At 54.9% G+C, this 21,040-nt stretch overlaps 1 protein-coding gene and 1 long non-coding RNA gene across 2 annotated transcripts in view; one reads left to right on the forward strand and one right to left on the reverse strand.

The window, feature by feature from the left end:
- Taf4 (TATA-box binding protein associated factor 4) overlaps positions 1-21,036 on the reverse strand; it is a 70,040-nt gene extending 49,004 nt beyond the window's left edge. Inside the window, exon 1 of the mRNA XM_078052092.1 lies at positions 19,798-21,036. Coding sequence (XP_077908218.1) covers positions 19,798-21,001 — 1,204 coding nt within the window. The 5' untranslated portion in view covers positions 21,002-21,036. The remainder of the gene's footprint in view (positions 1-19,797) is intronic.
- The window catches only part of LOC144378217 (uncharacterized), a 28,972-nt gene continuing 28,261 nt past the window's right edge, over positions 20,330-21,040 (forward strand). The window contains exon 1 of the long non-coding RNA XR_013439905.1: positions 20,330-20,412. This is a non-coding gene — a long non-coding RNA (uncharacterized LOC144378217). The remainder of the gene's footprint in view (positions 20,413-21,040) is intronic.

Consider the following 21,040-nt stretch of genomic DNA (forward strand, 5'->3'; position numbering starts at 1 on the left):
GGGACCAGCACCCCTTCATGCCAGACAGGCAGGCAAAGGGCTGGAGGCCATCCCCAAGACAGGCTCAGAGCCATGGTTGCTCGGGACTCAAATGTGCAGGGGGCGCAGGGCTGCCCTCAGACAGGGGCCCAAGCCGACTGCAGATACCAAGGGAAAGAATACCCAGAGCCTCAGTGAACACAGGCAACTGCTCAGGCCCTCTCCGGCCTGGAGAGACAATCTGACTGCAAGAACACTGTTCAAACGAGTCCCGCATGGCCTGCCCTGCTCACAACCATCCAGTGACAGCTGCCCCTCCCTCAACACACACGCTTCCTCTTGACCCTAACCTGAGGACAGCTAGCCACCTGTTTGGGGCTAAGCTCCAGGACAGGCACCCTCCCATTACAAAACCCCTACTGACAAGGCTCCCTGCCCAGCATGCCACGGCAAAGGAACAGACACACACTGAGCCTCTCGACACCCATGCTGGTCAGCAGAGACTCCTGAGGGCCCAGAGGCTCCAACACCAAGAAGAGTGGTCCAACGTCAGGCCTCCAGTCTCTGGGTGACAGGAACAGAGACTAGCATACATTGCTTTCCCATACTTTTTAGTGTCTATCAAACTTTCTAGATTGAGCAAGTATTAGTTACTTGTTAAGAAAATAACTTAAAGACTAAGTGTCACCCTCACTGTTCCTGTATGGGCCACATAAGTATGGCATGGTAATAGCAACGGGAGAGCCCCAAGGGAAGCACAGCCCTGGTGTCCCTCACACCAGGAACACATAGGACACACGAGACAGCCTTTTCCACTGGCAGAGGTGAAGACAGAAGTGACTCCCAGAAAACGAAGAGGCCCCTTACGCGTACTGCACACCAAGTCCCTGCAGAAGCAGCAGTCCTTGCAGACACAGGGTAAGCTCGTGCAAGATCCAGCGCTCTCCTTTGGAAAACAGGAGAAGCCACGTGTGCACCCTGCATCAGACTCAACAGGCAGCGAACAGCACTGTCTTAAACACCCCAGAAAGCTGGCCTGGACCAGGAGTCCTGGGCACCTGGCTTGAGAGGCAGCAGACCCCGGGGATTCTGCACCAGTGAACAGGGTCACAAAACATGTCACCAGTGATGAAGACCTTTTCTTCTCCAGAACAGGCAGGCAGCACCAAGACAGGAAAAGAAAGGGGCACCACAGAGCTTTCTAACAACTTCACTGAAATACAGCCTACCAAACAAAATTCTGACTGGGCCGATGCCCACAGCTGTGTGACCACTGCCACCACTGGGATGTGAGCACCGCCCTCCACTTAAGGAGCCCCCTAAAGCCACACCACTACCACCCAGCCCAGGCAGCCACCACCGTCACAGTTCAGCCTTTCTTGAGTGTCACCTGAACAGAACTGTGTCACAGGCCCTCTGTGCCCAGGAAGGTGTTTTTCAGATGGTCTCTTTGGGCACACAGCCTGTGTGCTGCTGGTCTGTACTCCATGCCCTGCTTAGCCAGTCCCCATGTGCTGGAGTTCAGGCTCCTCCAGGCACCACTGCTGTCACAGCTTGTGTGGGCGGTCTTCACTTATTCTGCTAACCGGCAGGGTGGAGGGGCAGCCATTGGGAACTCCAGTTCTGTCCTCCTGGGCTCAGACTGGCAGGGGAGCATCTTTTCATATGCGTACTGACCATTTCTACATCTTCCTTTGTGTCTATTCAAACCTTGGGCCAGGTTTAATGTAGTGGCTTATCATTTTACTAAGGAGTAAGAGTTCCTGCAAGTTCTTTGTGGTATACAAATACTTTCTCCCAGTGCTGGGCTGTTTTCTTAGCAATGTGTCAACTCGAAGAAGTTTTCTTCTAATATCTGAAGGCCAAGATGCAGGTGTTTCCTCCTGTCCTGGGAGAACTGTCTCGCCCCTCAGGAAGACCACAGGGAGTTTCACCAGCTCTTCCTCCCCGGGACCTCTTTCCTCCTCCAACAGCAACTTCATGTATGGGACACACTTGCACTGATGGGGAACATGGGATAATGCTATCATCTCACCACTGCCTAGGCTCCCTGCTCACCCCATGAGCCCATGCTGAAGCCCTCCAGTGCATCCTTCTGGAAGCCTCCTTCTCCAAGGTCTGCCTGGGCAGGCCCAGGGAGGAAGGAGCCATGCTCTCTTCACCAGCAAGTGCCCCACCCCCTCCCCCACCCTTCGCTGCACCTCCCTCCCTCCAAACAAAAGCACACAGAAGGGGCACTGCAAAAGCCGAGTGCACAAGAGCCACAGCGGAGGGTCTCTGAGCACACCCTCAGCCTGACAGCCACTCGGGCAGCTCGACAGGGTAGGATTGGCTCCTAGGAGAGGGACACCACATGCAACAACAGGAAGCCCTTCTCTAAACCCAGAGATCTTTAGTCTGCTTCTGGACAAGCCAGGCTTTGCTGTGGTAGAGGCACCATGCTTCCCAACATAAACGCAGCAACAGCAAGGTGCAATCGAGCTTCAATCACGCAAAAGTGGCAGATCATGTTCATAGAGCACCTGCAGTCCTCTCCAGAGAGCCAGCAAGGTGTGGCTCCGGGACTGCCCTGGGGTCCCCTTCTTTGCCCCAGCAAGTCACACCTCCCTCCCTGGCTCACTGCCCTTCCCCTCTCCACAGTTGCCCAAGGTGCCCCACCAGGAGCTGTGACTTGGGAGGGTTACATGCTAATGCAGGCTGTCTGTGGTAGAATCAGGATCAAATGACCCCTGAAGACCTCCTAAGGTCCCTGGCACTCTGAGCTAAGCCAGTGCTCTCTAGCAACTCTTCCCTGGTGCTGGCATACACTGGCTGGCACTTGTTCTACTGAGCCCAGACAAGAGGGTTCTGAAGTACCACAAAAGCTTCTCTAAAAACCTGGGAGACTCACACTCAGCTCAAGAGCCACACGGGGCAACCTCACTCTAGAGGTACCTTTGAGGGCACCAGCAGCTACCCTCAGGTGGCTGGGAGATATGAGACAAGGGCATTGCCCAACTGGAACCCACAGCCTGTACAAATGAGTCCCACAGAGCTTCTGTGAGACCCTGTCCCATCAGGGTTCCACCCTGGACCCTGCAGAGCTCAGCCCAGTGTGGACAAGCAGAGCCCCTGAACCAGCTGTGCCTCGCTCTGGTTCTGGCTGGAGGTTAGCAGGTCCTGGCTGGTCTCACACATCCTCACTCCTACTGCCTCCTGTGGCCCCTGCTTCTCCAGAGAGGTCTCATCCACACCTCATGCAATCTGTTCAACACCACATTTTCCAGGGATCCTATGCGGAAGCCACACTCCAGGTAGCCCTACCTTCTCCCCTATGTCAAACAGCCTCAGCTCTGGTCCAGCTACTGGGGTACCACCCCACATCCCTGCACTGTCCAACAGTCCTCTTTACACCACAGCTTCTCCAGACACAGCAGGGTCCGTGCCTGCCCCACGTCCACCCGTGCAGGGCTCCAGGCCAAGTGCCATACAGTGTCAGTGAGCACCTGCCCACAGGCAGTGGTGACTGCCCCCCACTGAGGGCACAGGTGCCCTCCTCCAATCCCAGTGGCCTATAGTTTCCCACCCCTTCTCCAAGGTGTCAGAGAGGGCTAGAATCGCAGCCAGGCCACTTCACCTTTTGCTCCAACCTGCTGCAACTCACAACTACCAACAGCCCAGAGCTGGCAGCACACCTTCTGCTTGAAGCCTAGCACCTGCCGCAAATCTAAGTCCCTCCAACCACATCCCACTCTCATGCACCTCTGATAGAATCCACTCTGTCCTCCTGCATTCACCTCTGTGCCTGCCCAAATCTCACTACAGTACAGCCCCCAATCAAGCACCTCAACTTCCCAGTGCACACCCAACAAACAGCTCATGACCCACTGCTAGGCCACACTAGAGCCTATGACCTCTCTATCCCTAGGACAGGGAGTCCATCTCGCTGGTTCACACACTTACCAAACACCTGCTTCCATTCACATGAGTGACAAATACCCACTGCCTCCTGTACCCCCTGAGAACAGACCACCATCAGCAGCCAAGAGGAAGCCACACTGAGCTCCTTTGGGAGGCGGGTACAGCAGCAATCAGGAAACACACCTGCAGAAGGAGTCCCCTTCTTCTACCTCGCAGGAGCTGTCCCTGGTCCTTCTTCTACTCCTGGGCTCTCTCCTCCATCTCCCTCCCCACATCCCTTGCAGACAATGGACCCTCTAGGAGGACCAGCCTTTACATTAGGTCTCCCCACAGCCTGGGCCTCTCCATCCCCCTACCTCGGTCCTGCCTCCCAGGTGTATGGGGAACAGCTCTCTGGTGACTCTTCATACACAATGACACTGGCCTATGCCAGTATTGGGGAGTCCCAAAGGCACCTCAACCCTCTTAAGAACAGCCCTGGGGTGCTGCTGACAGATGGCACCAATCTCTGGTCCTACAATATCAAGAGTAAAGGGATGCGAACAGCCACACCCAGGAGACTAGGGAAGGGAAAGCGGGCTCTGTGGGACTGGGCACAGGCTCTGGGCAGCAGACCCTGGGTGGCATCACAGCAGCCCTTCCAAGCTCCAGGCAGAAGAAAGAGGGCATAGCTGGAGAGCCCTTCCTGAAGAAGGGAGCACATTCCAGCCAAGGAGACCTGCCTGGACCCATGGCCAAGGGGTTCAAGGCAGCAAACCCACCAAAGCGCCACATGCCCAAGCCCAACTCCTGCCACACATGGACCAGCAGCCCTGGGCACCAGAAGCCAGAAGAGGGCTCAGGTGGGGAGGACCCAACCTCCCAAAACAGGGGCATGTTCAAACAGCGTCATCCAAAGCAAGACAATGCTCTCAGGATGCTGAAAGGCATTTCAGAAAAGAAGTCACCAGAGACAGCACCAGAAATGGCATGACTCTGGCAACAAGGACATCTGAACAGGAGACAGACAGGTCTGCAGCACACGGGATGCACTGTCCCCAGCCACCTGGGGAGAATCTGTCAGCGCGGCCCAGAACAGTCCCAATGGGTACCCTGTCTTAGTTAATAATAAGTGCTCACCTAACAAAAAATAAGTCAGAATCGATGTCCTCATTTCATGTTCAAAATGATCCCGCTGGCAGCAGACCATCACCTCCCACCAGAATGTAGTCCAGGGGAGCCGTCTGTGGATAGCTCCTGCCACCTGTGCTTCCTCAGGTCACCTGCTAGGAGTACTCTGGTCCTCTCTGGCTTGGCCCACAACATAGATTTCTCCTGGTGCCACTGCAAGGCACCTGCCACACGAGGCCTGCAGGATGGAGGCAGGGCACTTGGGAGCCAGGGGCCTACCACGTCTCAGGTCTCCTATCCTGACAAGCCATACCTGCTGTCCAAGCCATTTGAGCTCAATGGCCAACCTCCTGCCACCGACCTGTATGGCATTGCAGCTCTGGCAGGCCTATGACTCTCCTGGCCTGGGCCGGCTTGCTTTCTCGCCACTCCAGGACACGGGGCAGGGCCACATCACCATGCCCCTCTGTGGCTCATCTCCCTTCCTTTGCACTCAGTGACCTACACAGCCACAGAGACAGTCCTTCAGTCCCCAGACGCAATCACAGCCCTGGCCTGGCCACCTCACCTACCAGCTTCTGCCTCTAGCACACAAGCTCCCTAGGAGGCTGCTGTCGCTGTCCTATAGCCTTCCTTCCCACCCACCCAGCCAGTGACGTGGCCGTCACTGACTGGGGGGAGGCAACACAGGAACATCCTCGAAGAGCCTGCACCCTCATGAGATAGATTCCATTCTGGCTGCCTGCCATCCTTCCCCTGGACAACCTAGCCACCAGCATCCCAGCCTCTGTGGCCAACCTGGTGACAGAAAAGCCAGCACCTCCTCCTCCCACAGCTGCCACATCCCCTGCCACTTGGCCTTTCCACACCCTACCCGAGCCACCCCCATACCTGCTACCAGTTGCTCCCTCTATCCAGAGGAGGGTTAGTACTCAGCACGTGGCCACTGAGCACAGAAAACATGCGTCCAGAGTGGGGAGGCAGGCAGGACCTCATGGCCACCTCAGCTGAGTTCAGAGTACAAAGCACCCAGTGCTCTCACCATAGGCCCCGCCGAATGACAACGCCCAGGACAGGGTGACAGGGAACGTACTGATAAAATTAGCTTTGCCCGGTCCTAAGAATTATAAATTATGCATGTGGCCCATGTTCAATTTCTAGGGGTAAATACTGCTTGAAAATCTCTTCCCCTGGTCCCAGGGCGGGGGATCGCGTAATGGCGGACACGGGCCGGGCGAGCGCGGCTGGGGGCGTTGCGCGTTGAGGGGGGTCCGGCTGTGTGGCAGCCCGCTGGGTGGTCGGCGGAAGCAAATCCCGTGTTGAGATAGGGCGGCTGGCCGGCTTTTCCTGTCTCTGAGGGGGACTGCGCGAGGCCAGGATCTGTGATGGTTAAGTTTGGTTTAAGCATTTTGTATCCACAATCAACATTTTTGGTGATGAGCTGGTGTTTTAAAATTTGATGTTGTTTTTCATCATTCAGAACATTGCCTGAAGCAGGTCCACCATGCCGTTAGTAACAAGAAACATCGAGCCAAGGCACCTGTGCCGTCAGACGTTGCCTAGCGTTAGAAGCGAGCTGGAATGCATGACCAACATCACCCTGGCAAATGTCATCCGACAGCTGGGCAGCCTGAAGGGACTTGCTAAATTGCTAAGGCTGGCCTTCAACTTGATTGAGATCCTCCTACCTCAGCCTCCCAAGTCACTGGGTTATAGGCGTGTGCCATCATGCCCAGCTAAGAATAAAAATTTTAACTATTTATCTCCCCTGGTCTTCACTATGGAATAATCTAACTTCCTTGGCCTAGCATTTAAGATTCTCTTTTAAGACCTGTCTTCCTTTCTAGTCCCAATTTCTACAATTTGTCGTTTCCTATTTTACAGTCTTTACATTTTACAATCTTTTAAATTCATATTTCCATGCTGTGCTGTTGCTGGAAAGCCCTTAACCTCTTTTTCTGCCTGGTTTCATGGAGCTGATCCTTCAAGGCCAGATCAGGAATCTCCTTCAGATTGGGATTAGTGCTCCTCTGAGTTCCCATTACATGTCTGTATTATTACCTGCCACATTATATTGCAAATCAACTGTCTTTTATGCTAAATTAAAAGTTCTTTGAAAGCAGGAAAAAAAAAAAAAAAGAAAGAAAATCTCTTCCCCTTAAAAACAAACTAAAAAACTACAAAGGAAATTATCCTTCAACCCCACCCTCACTTTCAGGGACCTCCTTCCCACACCCCTGCTGAAACACTCAGGCCCATGGCCACCCTCCACTCAGGATTGGCCAGCTCCAGCCACCCACAGCCACCCCCACCCTTCTGTCCTGAGGCCAGAGGGCAGCCCTGTGCCTCCAGCACCAACCTGCCAGGAAGGCACCCACCTCCTCCACACAATCCTGGTGCCAGGATGCCCTGGATCTGCTTATGGCTCCCCTGCTCGCCTGCCTCCAGCCGCCGAACAACCCAGAACTGACCTCTGGGCCTGCCCATCCCATCCCCCACACATACCAGGTGAGTGCACAGCCCTGTGATTTAAGATGCCACCAGTATTTTAGGGACCTAGATCTTCAGCCACGACCTGCCTGGATATTTGGTCAACAGCCCAAACACACAAATCTGGAATCAAAGTCTTGAGGTTTGCAGGACAGCAAGTGAAAGTCTGATCCCAGAAAGCCAACTGCCTTGCCAAACAGCAACTGCTGGGTGCCGAGGACCACCATGGAGTGCCCAAGCTGATGGGTTGACAGGCCACCATGCCATGCCCGGCGGGCTCCTGCGCTTAATCAGGGGGACTGCAGGGCAGTATGCCACCCCACGTCCAAGAAGGCAAACTACCCAGTGCCCACAAGAGAAGGGACCTCTGTGTCCTCAAACAAGGACCTGTCATAGGGCTGTGCTGATGAAGGACAGCTACCACGATGACAAGAAGCACCCTAGTAATGGACAGGTCAATGGTAAAAGTCCCAGGAGGCCACCCCCAGCAAGGTACTCTTGGCAGAATCCTAGCTAAGGAGCCCTGCCCAGGAACACAGGGAAGAGGTGTATGCGGGTGCAGAAGAGGAGAGGCAGAGGGCACACAGCTGACAGGCGGGGAAGGGTCTGTGGCACACGGCCCCCAGGAAGTTGGCACAGTCCCAGCTCTCCGACAGGGCTGTGGTGTGCAGGTACTTATTAAAGTGTGAAAACAATCACATAAAGGAAAGCAGGCCACGCTAGGGCCAGGACTGTGACTAACTCACATCTATGCCTGAGATCCAAAAGCACACACCCTGTTCCCTCCATGGCTTTTCATCCCAATTAATGGCCTCCAAAATGCCACAGAGAGGCCACGCTGCCTTCAGGAGACTCTCTGACTCAGGCCCTGGCATCCCAGCCACACCAAGCTCCATGCCAAATGTGGAAGGTGCTCCTGCTCAGCTAGCAAGCCTGTGGCAGAGGCCAGCGGCTGGGCCAACAGGAAGTCCCAGCAGTGTGGGCTCCAGGTGAGCAATTCCTGTCAAAACTAAGGCCCCCAGGGATTTTGCAGACGGAACCTTCCAGGCCAGAGTGATCCCCAGATCCAGAGCCATAAGTAGAAAACAACAAGCAAGCTCTGCAGGGGCGAGGCAGGCCTGAACAACAAGTAGGTATGCTGAGTACAGAGCGGCTGACCCACAGCCTGATGAGGATGAGATCTGAAATTGGTGGGAGGCCAGACTATGATCCTTTGGGGTCAGGTCACTCCAGGAAACTAGGCTTCATTCCAAATAGTGTGAATCCCCTGGAGGTCCCCCCAGTGCATCTCTCAGGGGAAAAAGCAAATGAGGGGTCCCTGGAGGCAGGAGAGTGGGCCCAACCACAGGGTTCCAGGAAGACATGGGACTCCTGAGTGGTCAGGACCACACCAGCCTTGGAACTGCACTGGTCTCTGCAAGGCACTGCACCATCACCTGCCAGGGATAATGGCAGGGCTGATCCAAAGCAGCTTTACACACACAGTTACAAGAACAAAGTTTTCTAGTTCAGCCATTAAGAATACATGAGTGCTAAAAACCACGAAACAGTCTTGAGTCTCTTTAAGAAAAATAAATACTACAGCTCTAGAGTCCCATCCCCACACTCCATCCCTAGAAGCAACCACTTCCAAGTGACCTCACCCTCTGGACAGCCTTTGCCCTCAACAAGGACACCTGCGTGGACCACAGGATTCAGACATCACATACATGCACTAGCCACTAGCAGGACTCGGTGTGCAACCCTCAGAGCCACACAAGCACACCACCAGCTCACACCAGCCCGAAGTGCACCTCTGCCTGAGACTAGAGTTCATGCCTATCCAGTGCTCCACATGTCCCAGGCACCACCCACTGCTCCACATTCACATATAACACCGCCAACCCGCATCCACACACAACCCTGCCATCCACGTCCAAGCCACCCATCCCCCCACCCCACATCCATGCCTCCGCACCACTCTATGTCCATACCACCCCACATCTACATGCCACTCCACTCTATGTCCACGCCACCCCATGTCTATGCCACTCTGTGCCCACACGCCACCCCACATCTACGCGCAACTCCAACTCCATATCCAAGTGCATGATCCCACTATCCTACCTCCCACATGGGCTCACAGCACCCAAGCTGTCTGCCCATAGTTACATCTTGTAGGAGGTCTAACTTCCCTTCTTTTTCAATGTCATTTTCCCAGCCTGGACACCAGGAAAGGCAGGTGGCAGCCAGACCAGGAACTGGGGTTCTCAGGGCTGGGATCCAGGGGAAGAGCAGCTCTCTCCAGAGCAGAGGTGACACTACCCCAAGCTCAGCCTGAGACCAGAGTGGAGCCGAGTCTTCCCGCAGAGCACTCCAAGGATGAAAGAGGGCATCAGCAACCCTACACCAGCACCAGACACGGTCAGCACCTGCAAGTTTCTTAGCCCTAGCACCCTTTGCCACAGGGTCCCAAAGTACAGGGAAAGCACCCCTGGACCTAAATCCAGCCAGAGCCATACAAGGCCACTGTGGCAGAGGCAGGAGGTCCACCTGCCTGGGACCAGACGCGGCAATGAGCTCTGGAGTCTGGGTGCTCCCACTGCTCTGTGCAGCACTCAGAGTCTCGCTGTGTCACCAAGGACATCAGGCAAATCTTCTGAACCAGGAGCCTCTACTGCTAAACATGCCCCTAATGGCTCACGGTGACTCTCCACCCAGTCACACCACAGGGAAACTTCCCTCTACTCCCTCCCAGTCCATGTACCCAACACAACCCCATCAGCAAGCCTCACTCCTCACCAGCCCCGGCACCAGGTGAGTTTCAAGTTAGTGCTGGATTAATGTTTGATGACTGACTGGACAAACTCACCAGACCACTCCCCTGGCCCATGCAGCCACGTGCCTGGCCTGCTAAATGTTTCCCCAACCCCCAGCTCCCAGCATGGGCTGAACTACCCAGCCCTCTGTGTAATTAGATGGAGCCAATTACCTACCAAGTTCTCTCAACTAGAACCAGAGAAAATGACCACATCCCTCTGGGCAGGGCTTTCAGGCCAGGGAGCCTCTTGACTGCCCACTGCCCTTCCAGCTAGCAGGACCACCAGAACTTGCAGTACCATGCCTCAGTCAGACAGACAAAGCAGCCCAAGAAGACAGCTCAGTGCTCCTGAGTGGGAAGAACCCCAGGGCTGAGGGACCTCATGGAACAGAACCCACAGGAACTGTCCAGTAATGCCAACATGTCAGACCATGAAGCACACATCCCTGCTGGCCCAACCACTGTCAGCAGCTAGCTGGAAACGTGCACATGCCCCTGGCTCGGTGCAACACACAGGGACAGAGAGCCCTCCCCAGGCACCCTGGAGATGCCCACGCTGTGGGCTTCCTCTTCAAAGCCTGCTCCCTGTTCAGGTGCACAAAACGCTCCAAAGGGAACCATGCAAACCATGCCCAGGCCCCTGAGCACTGTGTACCCCTAGATCCAAGCTTCCCAGTGTTGTGTAGTCCCTGAAAACCCTCCTTCATGCAAAGGGAGGTTCCATGACAGGGGCCTTCCACCTAAGAGACAGTCCACAGACTCACAGGTCCATGCACGTCAGCAGCTGAGGGGAGGGCCACAGACACCACAGCAGACTCAGACCAAGACCCCAACTAAAGCACACACTAGGAGTAACAATGCTCACCCTAAGCCTTTTCCTAGATGAAAGGGCAAAGAGGTCAGGAAAGACTGCGCTTGCACAGCCTAGCCAACCCACAGGCACTCGGATGCCGCAGCCATGCTGGTCCTTCCTCCCCTACAAGCTGGTGGCTCTTCGCTCAGGGCTATCCTTCCTGCTGATCCCAAAGCCTATGCCCAAGGGGTTCCTTCACCTGAGAGCCACCCCTTGGCCTCACTGCACCCCACATACCACCCAGCTCCAGGCCAGGCTCTCTCAGGAGGTGGCCTCCCATGGAAGTGGCTCTTTCAGTCACCACTGTAATGCCATTGAGTGCCTGACTCCCATGCTGCCCTCTTCCAAGCTCCTGCACTGTATCCACTACCCTTGACATTCCGGCTCAGAATGGCATCTCAAACCAACACACACTCCCAGCCCTGCCCTCTCTATCCAGGGAGGAGATGCCAGTCCAGCCCCTGTCCTAGACTCACCCGTCTCAGGACATCAGTAAATCCCGTGAGTATGTCCACATCACACAGACTCCCCAGGCCCTGCCCCTACCACCTTGCATTCCACAGCTCACGGTCACAAAAGTGACCTTAAAACTCACATCTGACCCTGTCACCCTGCTTAAACTTTCAGTGGCTCCCCAGCTGGAATCTATTCAGGCACCCAACATACCTACAGTGACAGCTCCATGACAGGCCGGGATCATCCTCCTGATGGGGCCTGGGAACCCATACATTTTCCCCATCCTCAGCTCCAGGGACCAGGTCCCTTCTTTTCATTTAGGACTCCTCAGCAGTGCCCTAGGCAACAGGCCCTCTCCAGGATCAGAAATACCTCCCACCAAGTCTTCATTAACAGCTTCCCCCAACCCCAACAAGAGCCACACCAGGAGAGCAAGGACTCTGCAGCCTCAGGACCCAAAGGGTGCACCCCAGCACCCATGTCAGCAGTGCTCACTGATTAACATGTGGTCTTATTAGATGCACAAATGCCCATAGGCAAAATCAGCTGAGAATAAATGGCCAACATCCTCACCGACAAGGTCAAATCTTCCTTAACCACAACTGTCCTCCTACAGAAAGGCCGTCAATTTCTGAAAAGCCATATCTGGGCAATGGGTTTTGTTTTCTTTCTGTTTTTGTTTTACGGGGTGGGGCAGCAGGGGTACTGGGGATTGAACTCAGGAGCACTCAACCACTGAGCCACAGCCCCAGCCCTATCCTGCACTTTATTTAGAAACAGGGTCTCACTGAGTTGCTTAGTGTCTCACTTTTGCTGAGGCTGGCTTTGAACTCACAATCCTCCTGTCTCAACAAGTATGCACCAGCAATGGTTTTAAAAGTACAAACTGGCCCAACTACTGGAAGGCAGTTTGTATTAAAGCCTTTGAAATGCTCAACTCATCAGACACACGAACTGTATGTGAAGATGAGCACCTACAGGTGGGAGGACTTCAGCACAGCACTCTACAAGCCACATCCAGGCAGCCTAACAGAGCTTCAAGGACCACTGAGGGGCCAGGGCAGCACACAAAGACACGTAGAACAAGGCAAGTAACACTCAGCAATTCTGAAGGGTAATTCTTGTTCCATAACAATCAGAAATGCAGAAATCCATCTGCTTCCAAAAAGGCTAAAATAAAATGATAATCTGTCAAAGGTGAGCAGTCTGGGACAGATGAGTTACAAGCCACCTCAATGCCTTCTTCATAGTTTTCTTCTCAAACTTCCCATAATGACTATAGAATTGTTTGTTTTTATTTTGAATACCAGGGATTGAACCCAAAGGCAATTTACCACTAGCTACACCCTCAACCCTTTTTGAGACAGGGTCTCACTAAGTTGCTGAGGCTGACCTGAATGGAACTTGCTATCCCCCTGCCTCAGCCTCCCAAGTTACTGGTATTACAGGCAAGTGCCACCACACCTGGCCAAATAAAATAGCATTATAATCAGAAAACACTGGTTGGAAAGAAGACTTTTCCAACTGACTATAATTCTTATAACAAGGTGACATGACAAAGCCATCCAGGAGTGCATCCCTGCTTCACTCTCAAGTGCAGGCCCTAACCTTAATACCAGCACTCCTCAGCGTCTTTACAAAGTTAACCCGGTCTCAAGACTACAGTCTCAAGACGGTAGTACTGCTCATCCACACGTGCTGTGTATGGACCAAAGGGACCACCCCAGACAGACCTACCTTGTGAGAGACCCACAAAACATAAAACCCCTTAAAAAACTTTCCTGTAGCTGGGCACTGCACACGCCTGTACTCCTAGCAACTCAGGAGGCTAAGGCAGGAGGATCACAAGTTTCAGGCCAGCTTCAGCAACTTAACAAAGCCCTGTCTCAAATAACAAAAAGGACTGGGATGTGGCTCAGCCATAAAACACCCTGAGTTCAATCCCCTATACCAAAAAAAAAAAAAAAAAGACTTTCTTTTTTATATATATATTTTTTTAATATTTAATTTTTAGTTTTAGGTGGTCACAATATCTTTACTTTGTTTTTATGTGGTGCTGAGAATCGAACCAGTGCCTTACACATACTAGGCGGGTGTGTTACCACTTGAGCCACATCCCCAGCCCAAAAACGACGACTTTCCATGTGAGTAGCACAGGAGGCAGAAAATGAACATGCTGTAGCACGCCCTTTCCATCCACTGTGAACCAGGACACCAACAAGGACCTGCCTCACCACCCTCCAGCATCTTCTTCAAAGAACCCCAGACTCCCAGGCCTCTGCCCCAGCAGGGTGCGTCAGGCTGCACCAGGATGGTGGGGGAAGGCCTCTCCTGGTTCCTCTCCTGTCCCACTCTGTCCATTTAGTGCCCACTCAGACCTCAGGCCCCCAAAATAAATCTCTCTGGAACAACTAAACCTGCTTAAAGCTGGGCCTTGTTCTAAAGCCTGACATCCAGTGGGGACTCCCTGACCTCTGGAGTAGGACTATCCAGAAGCAGCCCCCTCGAGATCCACGTCCCCTAGCACCAGCCGACCTGACAGGCCTTCATTGACCATAGCCCTCTCACAAGACTGGGAGCCAGCAAGCAAGCTTGTCTGCTCCTCTGGCCACATCTTCCACATGCCTACAGGCATCCACATGCCCATCTCAGGAAGGGCAGACGAACCCCACAGCTCCACAGACCTACAGGACTGCACTGGAATCGAGCCACAGCCAGCATCTCCCATCCTCATGCAATTCACACAGACACTGTCCACTGTCCATTCACACACAGCAGAGGGGCGCTGGCACCAGAGAAGCCCAAGGCCAGTTTAGTGTAAATGAGTGGGTCAGGGGTCTGCGCTACACACACACTTTTCCAAACTGGGGTCATTGGCCTAACTGTGGGTAATTTTATCCCATTAGGGTTTTTTTTTTCCCCCATATTCCTTGATACAAATATTCAAAATAATGTAAAAGTAAAAAAAATTTAATCCAAAACTTTCGTCACCCTACCATGGAAATACAAACCTCCCCATTCTCAAACACAACCTTCCAGTGCCGCTCTCCTCAGCAGGAGCACTGCAGAACAGCTCCAGAACAGCCCTGTGCCCATCAGCAGTGACAGTGCCCACACCAAGGCAACCTCAGACCCCAGGAGCAGACAGATGTGTCCAGGAGGCAGCCAGCGGCACCAGACCGGGTTGAAGCCTTACATCTAAAAACAGAAGGCCCCATCTCCTTCTTTTTTGTACTGGGCATTGAACCCAGGGGCACTTTACCACTGAGCTACATCCTCAAATCTTTTTATTTATTTATGTACTGAAACAGGGGTCTCAAAAAGCTGCTGACACTGGCCTCAAAATTGTGACCCTCCTGCCTCAGTCTCCTGAGTCACTGGGATCACAGGCAAGTGCCCCAATGCCCAGCCTCTTCTACCTGCTTTAACTTTACTGGTTTATTACCATCAGAGGCCCAACTAAAGGGCTGCCAACCCACAGCCGAAGACAGTTTTCCAGGCAAGAACCCCAAACAGCAACTGTTTCCCAGGTAGCAAATCAAAGGCTCCAGCTTATCATCCACATAAAAAAAAAGTGAAAGTGGGCTGGGGCTGGGGCTCAGTGGCAGAGTGCTTGCCTAGCACGTGTGAGGCCCTGGGTTCAACTCTCAGCCCTACATTAAAAAAAAGAAACAAACAAACAAACAAACAAAGAGAACTTCTGAGAACAATGCAAATTACCCCAAATCTCAGGAGCCCTTTTATCGCTCTCCTTTAAGATTACCAAAAACAGTTAATTATGTTTTGATCAACTCACACATAACCATCTATTTGTTAAAAGCACTCTTCAAATTTATCACTTAAACAGAGGATAGCTTATATTTATATACTGAACTAGACCTGGAAACACACAGACACTGTGCTGACTTCATTCTGAGTTCAAAGACACAGAGGCAGCGCACCCCACACATCCACATCCACACCCACCCACTTCCCACCCACACCCGCTGCTGTGCCTAGAGCTGCTCCATTTCCAGGGCAGGGGCTGAAGAGGGTCAGGACAGGTGGCAAAGATCCTCATAGGAGCAGGGCCATCAAGTCCTAGGTAAGCCAGAGTCCACCTTCTTAGGCAGCCTTTTGACAGGGCCCCAACAAACAAGGCTCTACCTACAGATACAAAGACTTAAGGGAGTCCCCCATGAATGCAGAGCACCAAGCACAGTAAGCAGCCAGGGTGGCAGTCCCATGAGTGCCCACAGGCCCTGCCCCTGCTGCTACCAGAACAGAAGGCATACTAGCTCCAAGACATCTGCAGACTAGAGTAGGCCAACCCCACCCATCATCAAGGACACTCCACTCACCCCAAGATGACGGTGACAACGGGGGGGGGGGGGGGGGACCAGTCAGGACATGGGGGTGGCCCTCTCGCCCCCAAGGGCATCCCTCCAACCCAGCGGTGAAGCAGGGAAGCCACCTTTGATCCATCCTAAGTAGAGCAGCCTAGTGCTATCCTTAACAGCTCTCAAAAAATTACTTCTCCTTGTTCTATTCAAATGTCACTGTCCCTGAGCATACCAAGGAGAACACTAGGTCAAGGCCTCTGGCTCTGAATCAAGTCCCCCATCCAGGTTCACTCTGCACAGCCTGCACCATGTGGGCGGGCAGGTAGCACACACCTGTGACAACCTCAGCAGCTTTTGACTGGCAGCACGAGGCAGCCCCAGCACCAAACTCTTCAACCACTCTAGACATGGATTTGACTTAATAAATCTGTCCTTACAAGATTTCACAACTTCTACAGCAACATCTGATTTGAAATAGTGAAAATGTTACAAAACTTAGGAGGATGCACACCTCTTCTGGATGGAACTCCACATCTTTCACAAAATAGCCAACCTCACATCACAGCCAGGAAACAGAGGATCCATGAACACTGTCCTCAGTCCCAGATCAAACAGCTACTGTGCATAAGTAATGTCTAAACTTCCAAGAACATCTCTTGAACCAAAGCACCTGCACTTTGAGCCACAGCTGGCCACGAGGCCAGCAGCTCCCATAACTACAGTAGCAGCTCTACTTCTTCTATGGCCTGACTTTGGGACTAAGCCAGCCAAAAAGGTGCAGCCAGCCACTAAGGGACTCTCCCTTCCCCACAACAGGTAACGCAATCGTCCTAGGGTGGGAAGCAGTGCCCCAGACAGTCTTTCAACACAGAGCTACCTTATGAAGCATCATCTTAAAAGGCAGCATGCGGACATCCCCAGGGCAGGGCACCTAGGCCAATGGGAGGACATGGCTTTCTGTCCTGGAGCAGGGAGCTAGAACCACAGAAAAGTAAATCCTATAAGAAATCACAATAAAAGGAGGCACATTAAGAAATGTGCCAATTGGCCACATTACAAGATAGCCTTTAAAATTAGCAGCTTCAACACAGCACCTACCTATCTAAAAAAGATCTTTTAAAACCACTTACCCACATGCTAATTTGGGGGTCAGATCACTTTCTCCTCTTTTCAATTCTGATCATGGACATTACGACGACTCTGACGTTAGACCACCCCAGGTTACACACGAGCAGCCAGTGCTTTCGGTGTTCTCGGACAACACCATGACAACGGCTATGACACTGTTTCCACACGTCTCTTAAGTCTTTTCCTCATCCTCAGTGGGTAGGACTTAGACTCGGGCACCTTCAAACGAGCAAATACAACTATAGTAACATAAATGTCTTACAAAACAGTCCTGACAAAGAATATCAAGACTGAGTTTGCTAAAACCAAATTCAGATGTTTAATTGAAGCTCAAAGGGTGCTGTGGGGATGGGGCTTTACTCAAGGCCCAGGACTCAGCTTCAGGACAGTAGGAGAAAGCGGTCCTCCCTGCCTTCTCCCACCACAACCTCCAGCCAGGAGAGGTGCGAGGAGGGGCAAGGTTCCCCATTCACACTCGACATCCTACTCCACACCTGTGTGCAGCTCCGAAACCCTGCCCTCCCCTGATCCTCACTCCACCAGTCTGCATCACAGGGTCCTAAAATGAGGAGCTGTCGGCCACCTGTGAATTTTGTTGGACTTTACTTCCACCTTTGGTCTGTATGTTTTTATTACGAAGCACAGCATCAATCAGAAGAGTTGAGCATTTTGTGATCCACCAATCACAGGATACGGCTAAAGTATTTATAACCTATCACTGTAGCTCAAGAATGGACTGCCCTGTTTAAGAAAGAAGTACCTGGCTTGGAGCATTAATGGTGGACTTAACTATACTCATTCAGCTTTCACTATTAAAATAAATAAATAACAGAATTGGTAAGTGTTTCTGATCAAAGAACTGAAGGGGGTCTTGAAGAAATGAATGTCAATATTTCATTTCCCAGAAAACACAGGGCCACTTTAAAGCACTGCTCCTGGGAGAGCATTTACACTCCAAAAGTGCAAGAGAGCTGTTCTCTGCTCCCCATGCATGAGTCCAGATGCAGAGAACCAGGAGAAGGAACACACACAACCCTCCATCTTTTTCAAGTTGTCTTCCAGTCAAGCACAGCCAGCTCTAAAACTGACCTTAAAACACAAGGCAGAAGTGAGTCTCAGGACAGCTCAAGAAGGCAAGGCTGCCCTTTTCAAATGTCTTCCTTCTCCCAAGTAGAAAAAAAGAGGTGGGCTTTACCTGTAAGATGCTTACAGAAAGAAACATGGCTAACCCCAGATGGCCACGGGTGAGAGGACGCCATGGGCACCTAGTCACCAGCTGTCAGGATGAAAGGGCAGTGTGGGGACATCCTTGCTGCGAGAGAGGCACTGTTGAAACAGGCAGGACCACTGCAAGGGTGTTTTCCTAAGTAGATACAAATTACTGAGGCATTTCACCATGTACCACCTTTTCAAAACTAACAACTAAAACTCAGCCATATTTTCCACCAAAAGGTCAAAACACACATAACCATCAACACAGAGCCTTCTAGCAAACACCCATCACTGCACATTCTTTAGTGCCCAGAGGTTGGCAAGGACACCCCACAAATTCTTGGGTGCTTCTCTCACATCTCCTCTTTTCCTCCTCAGAGCTGGGCAGTCCCTATTGCCAACCCAGAGTCACTGTTTCTGGCTCTCACGTCGCCCGCTCTTGCCCCAGTGAAGCAGATCCCAACGTGTGACCAGCAGCCCTGAGACCCATGGGCAATGACAAGAAAACGTGCTCCTCAGAGGCTGCAGCTCTTTGAACTGACCCTCAGCTCTTCCCAATAAGCAGAAGAGGACTAGTGGCAGGGCCATGCTTTCCTCCCTCATCCACTACTACTGCCACTCCACGGTAGCAGCTACAGCTGCTGCACACATCACTAGTACCAGAGAGGAGTGCTCAGAAGCCCAGCACTTCAGCCCAGCGTTCAGTGGGAGGGCTCCTGTCTGAGCACTCCCAAACAAAAGCAGCTTGGCATGTGATACAGGGCAAGAGATCACCAGTGAAACCTCAGGGGCCCCAAAGAACTCAGGGTGACAAAGCAGAGGGAGTGTAGAGAAGAAAGAGGCTGAAGCAGATTCTGCACTAAAAGCATCCCCTGCACATGTGTTGGGCTCCACATCCCACCACCTCCTGCACCCCAGACTCCTGGCTGGGAGTGTCACACTGATCTCAGGGGATGGCAACAACAAAAGCCTAAGGCCACACTCAGGACCAACCTGGAGTTCAAACTGCTCCAGCATCTGAGCACTAGCTCTGACTTTAGTAGCAGCAGGAAGCCCAAGCTTTCCATCCAGACTTTTCCACCTGGGGGGTAGGGGGGTGCCCAACCTGGACCTAACCTGCACAAGGAGGAGGATGCTCTCTGGCCCACCACAGCAGCCCTGGATTAACAATGAGGCAGCTGAGTTCAGCGAGGGCCCTGCCACTCAAAGGGGCAAGGTCCGACACTGGGGAGCCCTCAGAGCAAGCAGGGGCAGCAGCGCAAGACAGCCTCCATGAGAAGCCCCTAGGCGAGCAACTCAGAAGCGCAGACAGGCATCAAGGCCGCTAAGCAGGAGCAGCCGGCTGAGCCAGGGTGGCCCAGCGGCCTCGCTGGCTCACCGGACACCCAGGCTGGCCTCCGCACCTGGGCAGAGGCGCCCCTCAGCCGGCAGCCGCGGGCAAGCCGCGAGGCAGGCGGCCCGGGCACAGCCCCAGAACGCAGCCCAGAACTTCCTGGATCGGCAGCCGCCCGACCCGCCCTCCCCTCCCGCCCCGCGCGTCCACTCACCTGGGGGCAGCTGGAAGTTCTGGATGTTGGTCGGGTTCTGCGGCGGCTGCGGCAGACGAGGGGCCAACACGGTGGGCGTCAGGGTGGCCCGGATCCCGCCGGTGGCGGCCGAGGGTGTCCGCGGCAGGCTGGGGGTCGCCGCGCCGGCCGCGCCTTTGGGCAGCCCCGCCGGGGGTCCAGGGGCTGGCGGCGGACCGCCGGCGGGCCCCGGCAGCGCCCCTTGCATCGCAGGCCCGAGCAGCACGCCGGCCGCCGCGCCCGCCGCCGCCGGCCCCGCCGTCTTGGGCGGCTCGGCCTTGGCCCCCTGCGCGGGCGCGCCGGGCCCCGGCTGGCCGCTGAGCCCCGCGGCACCCCCGGCGGCCGGGGCGGGGGCGGGGGCGGGGGCGGCGCCGGCCCCGTTCTGTGCGGCGGCGGGCGCGGGGGGCGCGGGCGCGGCGGGGAGGCCGGGCGGCCGGGCGGGCGCGGCGGGCGCGGGGGGCGCGGGCGGCGGGGGCGCGGCGGGCGCGGGCGCGGCGGGCGGCGAGGGCGCGGCGGGCGCGGGCGCGGGGGCCGCCTGGATGACGGAGCCGGCGGCGGGCGGCGGCGCGGGCCCGTTGTTGACCGGGCTGACAGCAGGTGCGGCGTGCGGCGCGGTGGGCGGCGCGGCGCTCCCATTCAAAGTTTGCGCGGCGCCGGGGCCGGGCGGGCCGGGCGGGCCGGGCGGGCCGGGCTTGGCGGCGCCGGGGCCGGCGGGCGGGGCGGCGGCGGCGGGCTCGGGCCCAGCGGCGGCGGCGGCGGCGGCGGCGGCGGCCGGGCAGGGCCCCGCGCTGGCCTCGGGCGGCGGCCTCAGCTTGGCGGGCGCCGGCGCGGGCCCTGCGGGGACAAGCGGGCGGCGTGGTGAGCCGGGGCCCGCGCGCCGCGGCCCCCCGCCCGCCGGCCGCGCTCTACCTGCGGGGGGCGGCTCCGGCGCCGCTGCGGGCGCGCCCTCGGCGGGGGCGGCCGGCCCTGCGCCCGCGGCTCCGGCCGGGCTGCCGCTCACAACATGGTTCCCGAGCGCGCCGGCGGCCGCGGCCCGCAGCTCGGGCGCGCGCGGCGCGAGGTGGTGGTGGTGGGCCGCGCTGGCCGCCAGCTGCGACTCGAGCGAGCCCACCAGGTCGCTCACCACTTTCTCGTCCACCTCGCTGTTGAAGAAGACCTCGTCCAGCAGATCCGAGCCCGCCGCCATCTTTCCTCCTCGCCGCCGCCGCCGCCGCCGCTCGGCCGA

The sequence above is a fragment of the Ictidomys tridecemlineatus genome, chromosome 5 (genome assembly GCF_052094955.1).
Source record: "Ictidomys tridecemlineatus isolate mIctTri1 chromosome 5, mIctTri1.hap1, whole genome shotgun sequence".
Classification (NCBI taxonomy): Eukaryota; Metazoa; Chordata; class Mammalia; order Rodentia; family Sciuridae; genus Ictidomys; species Ictidomys tridecemlineatus.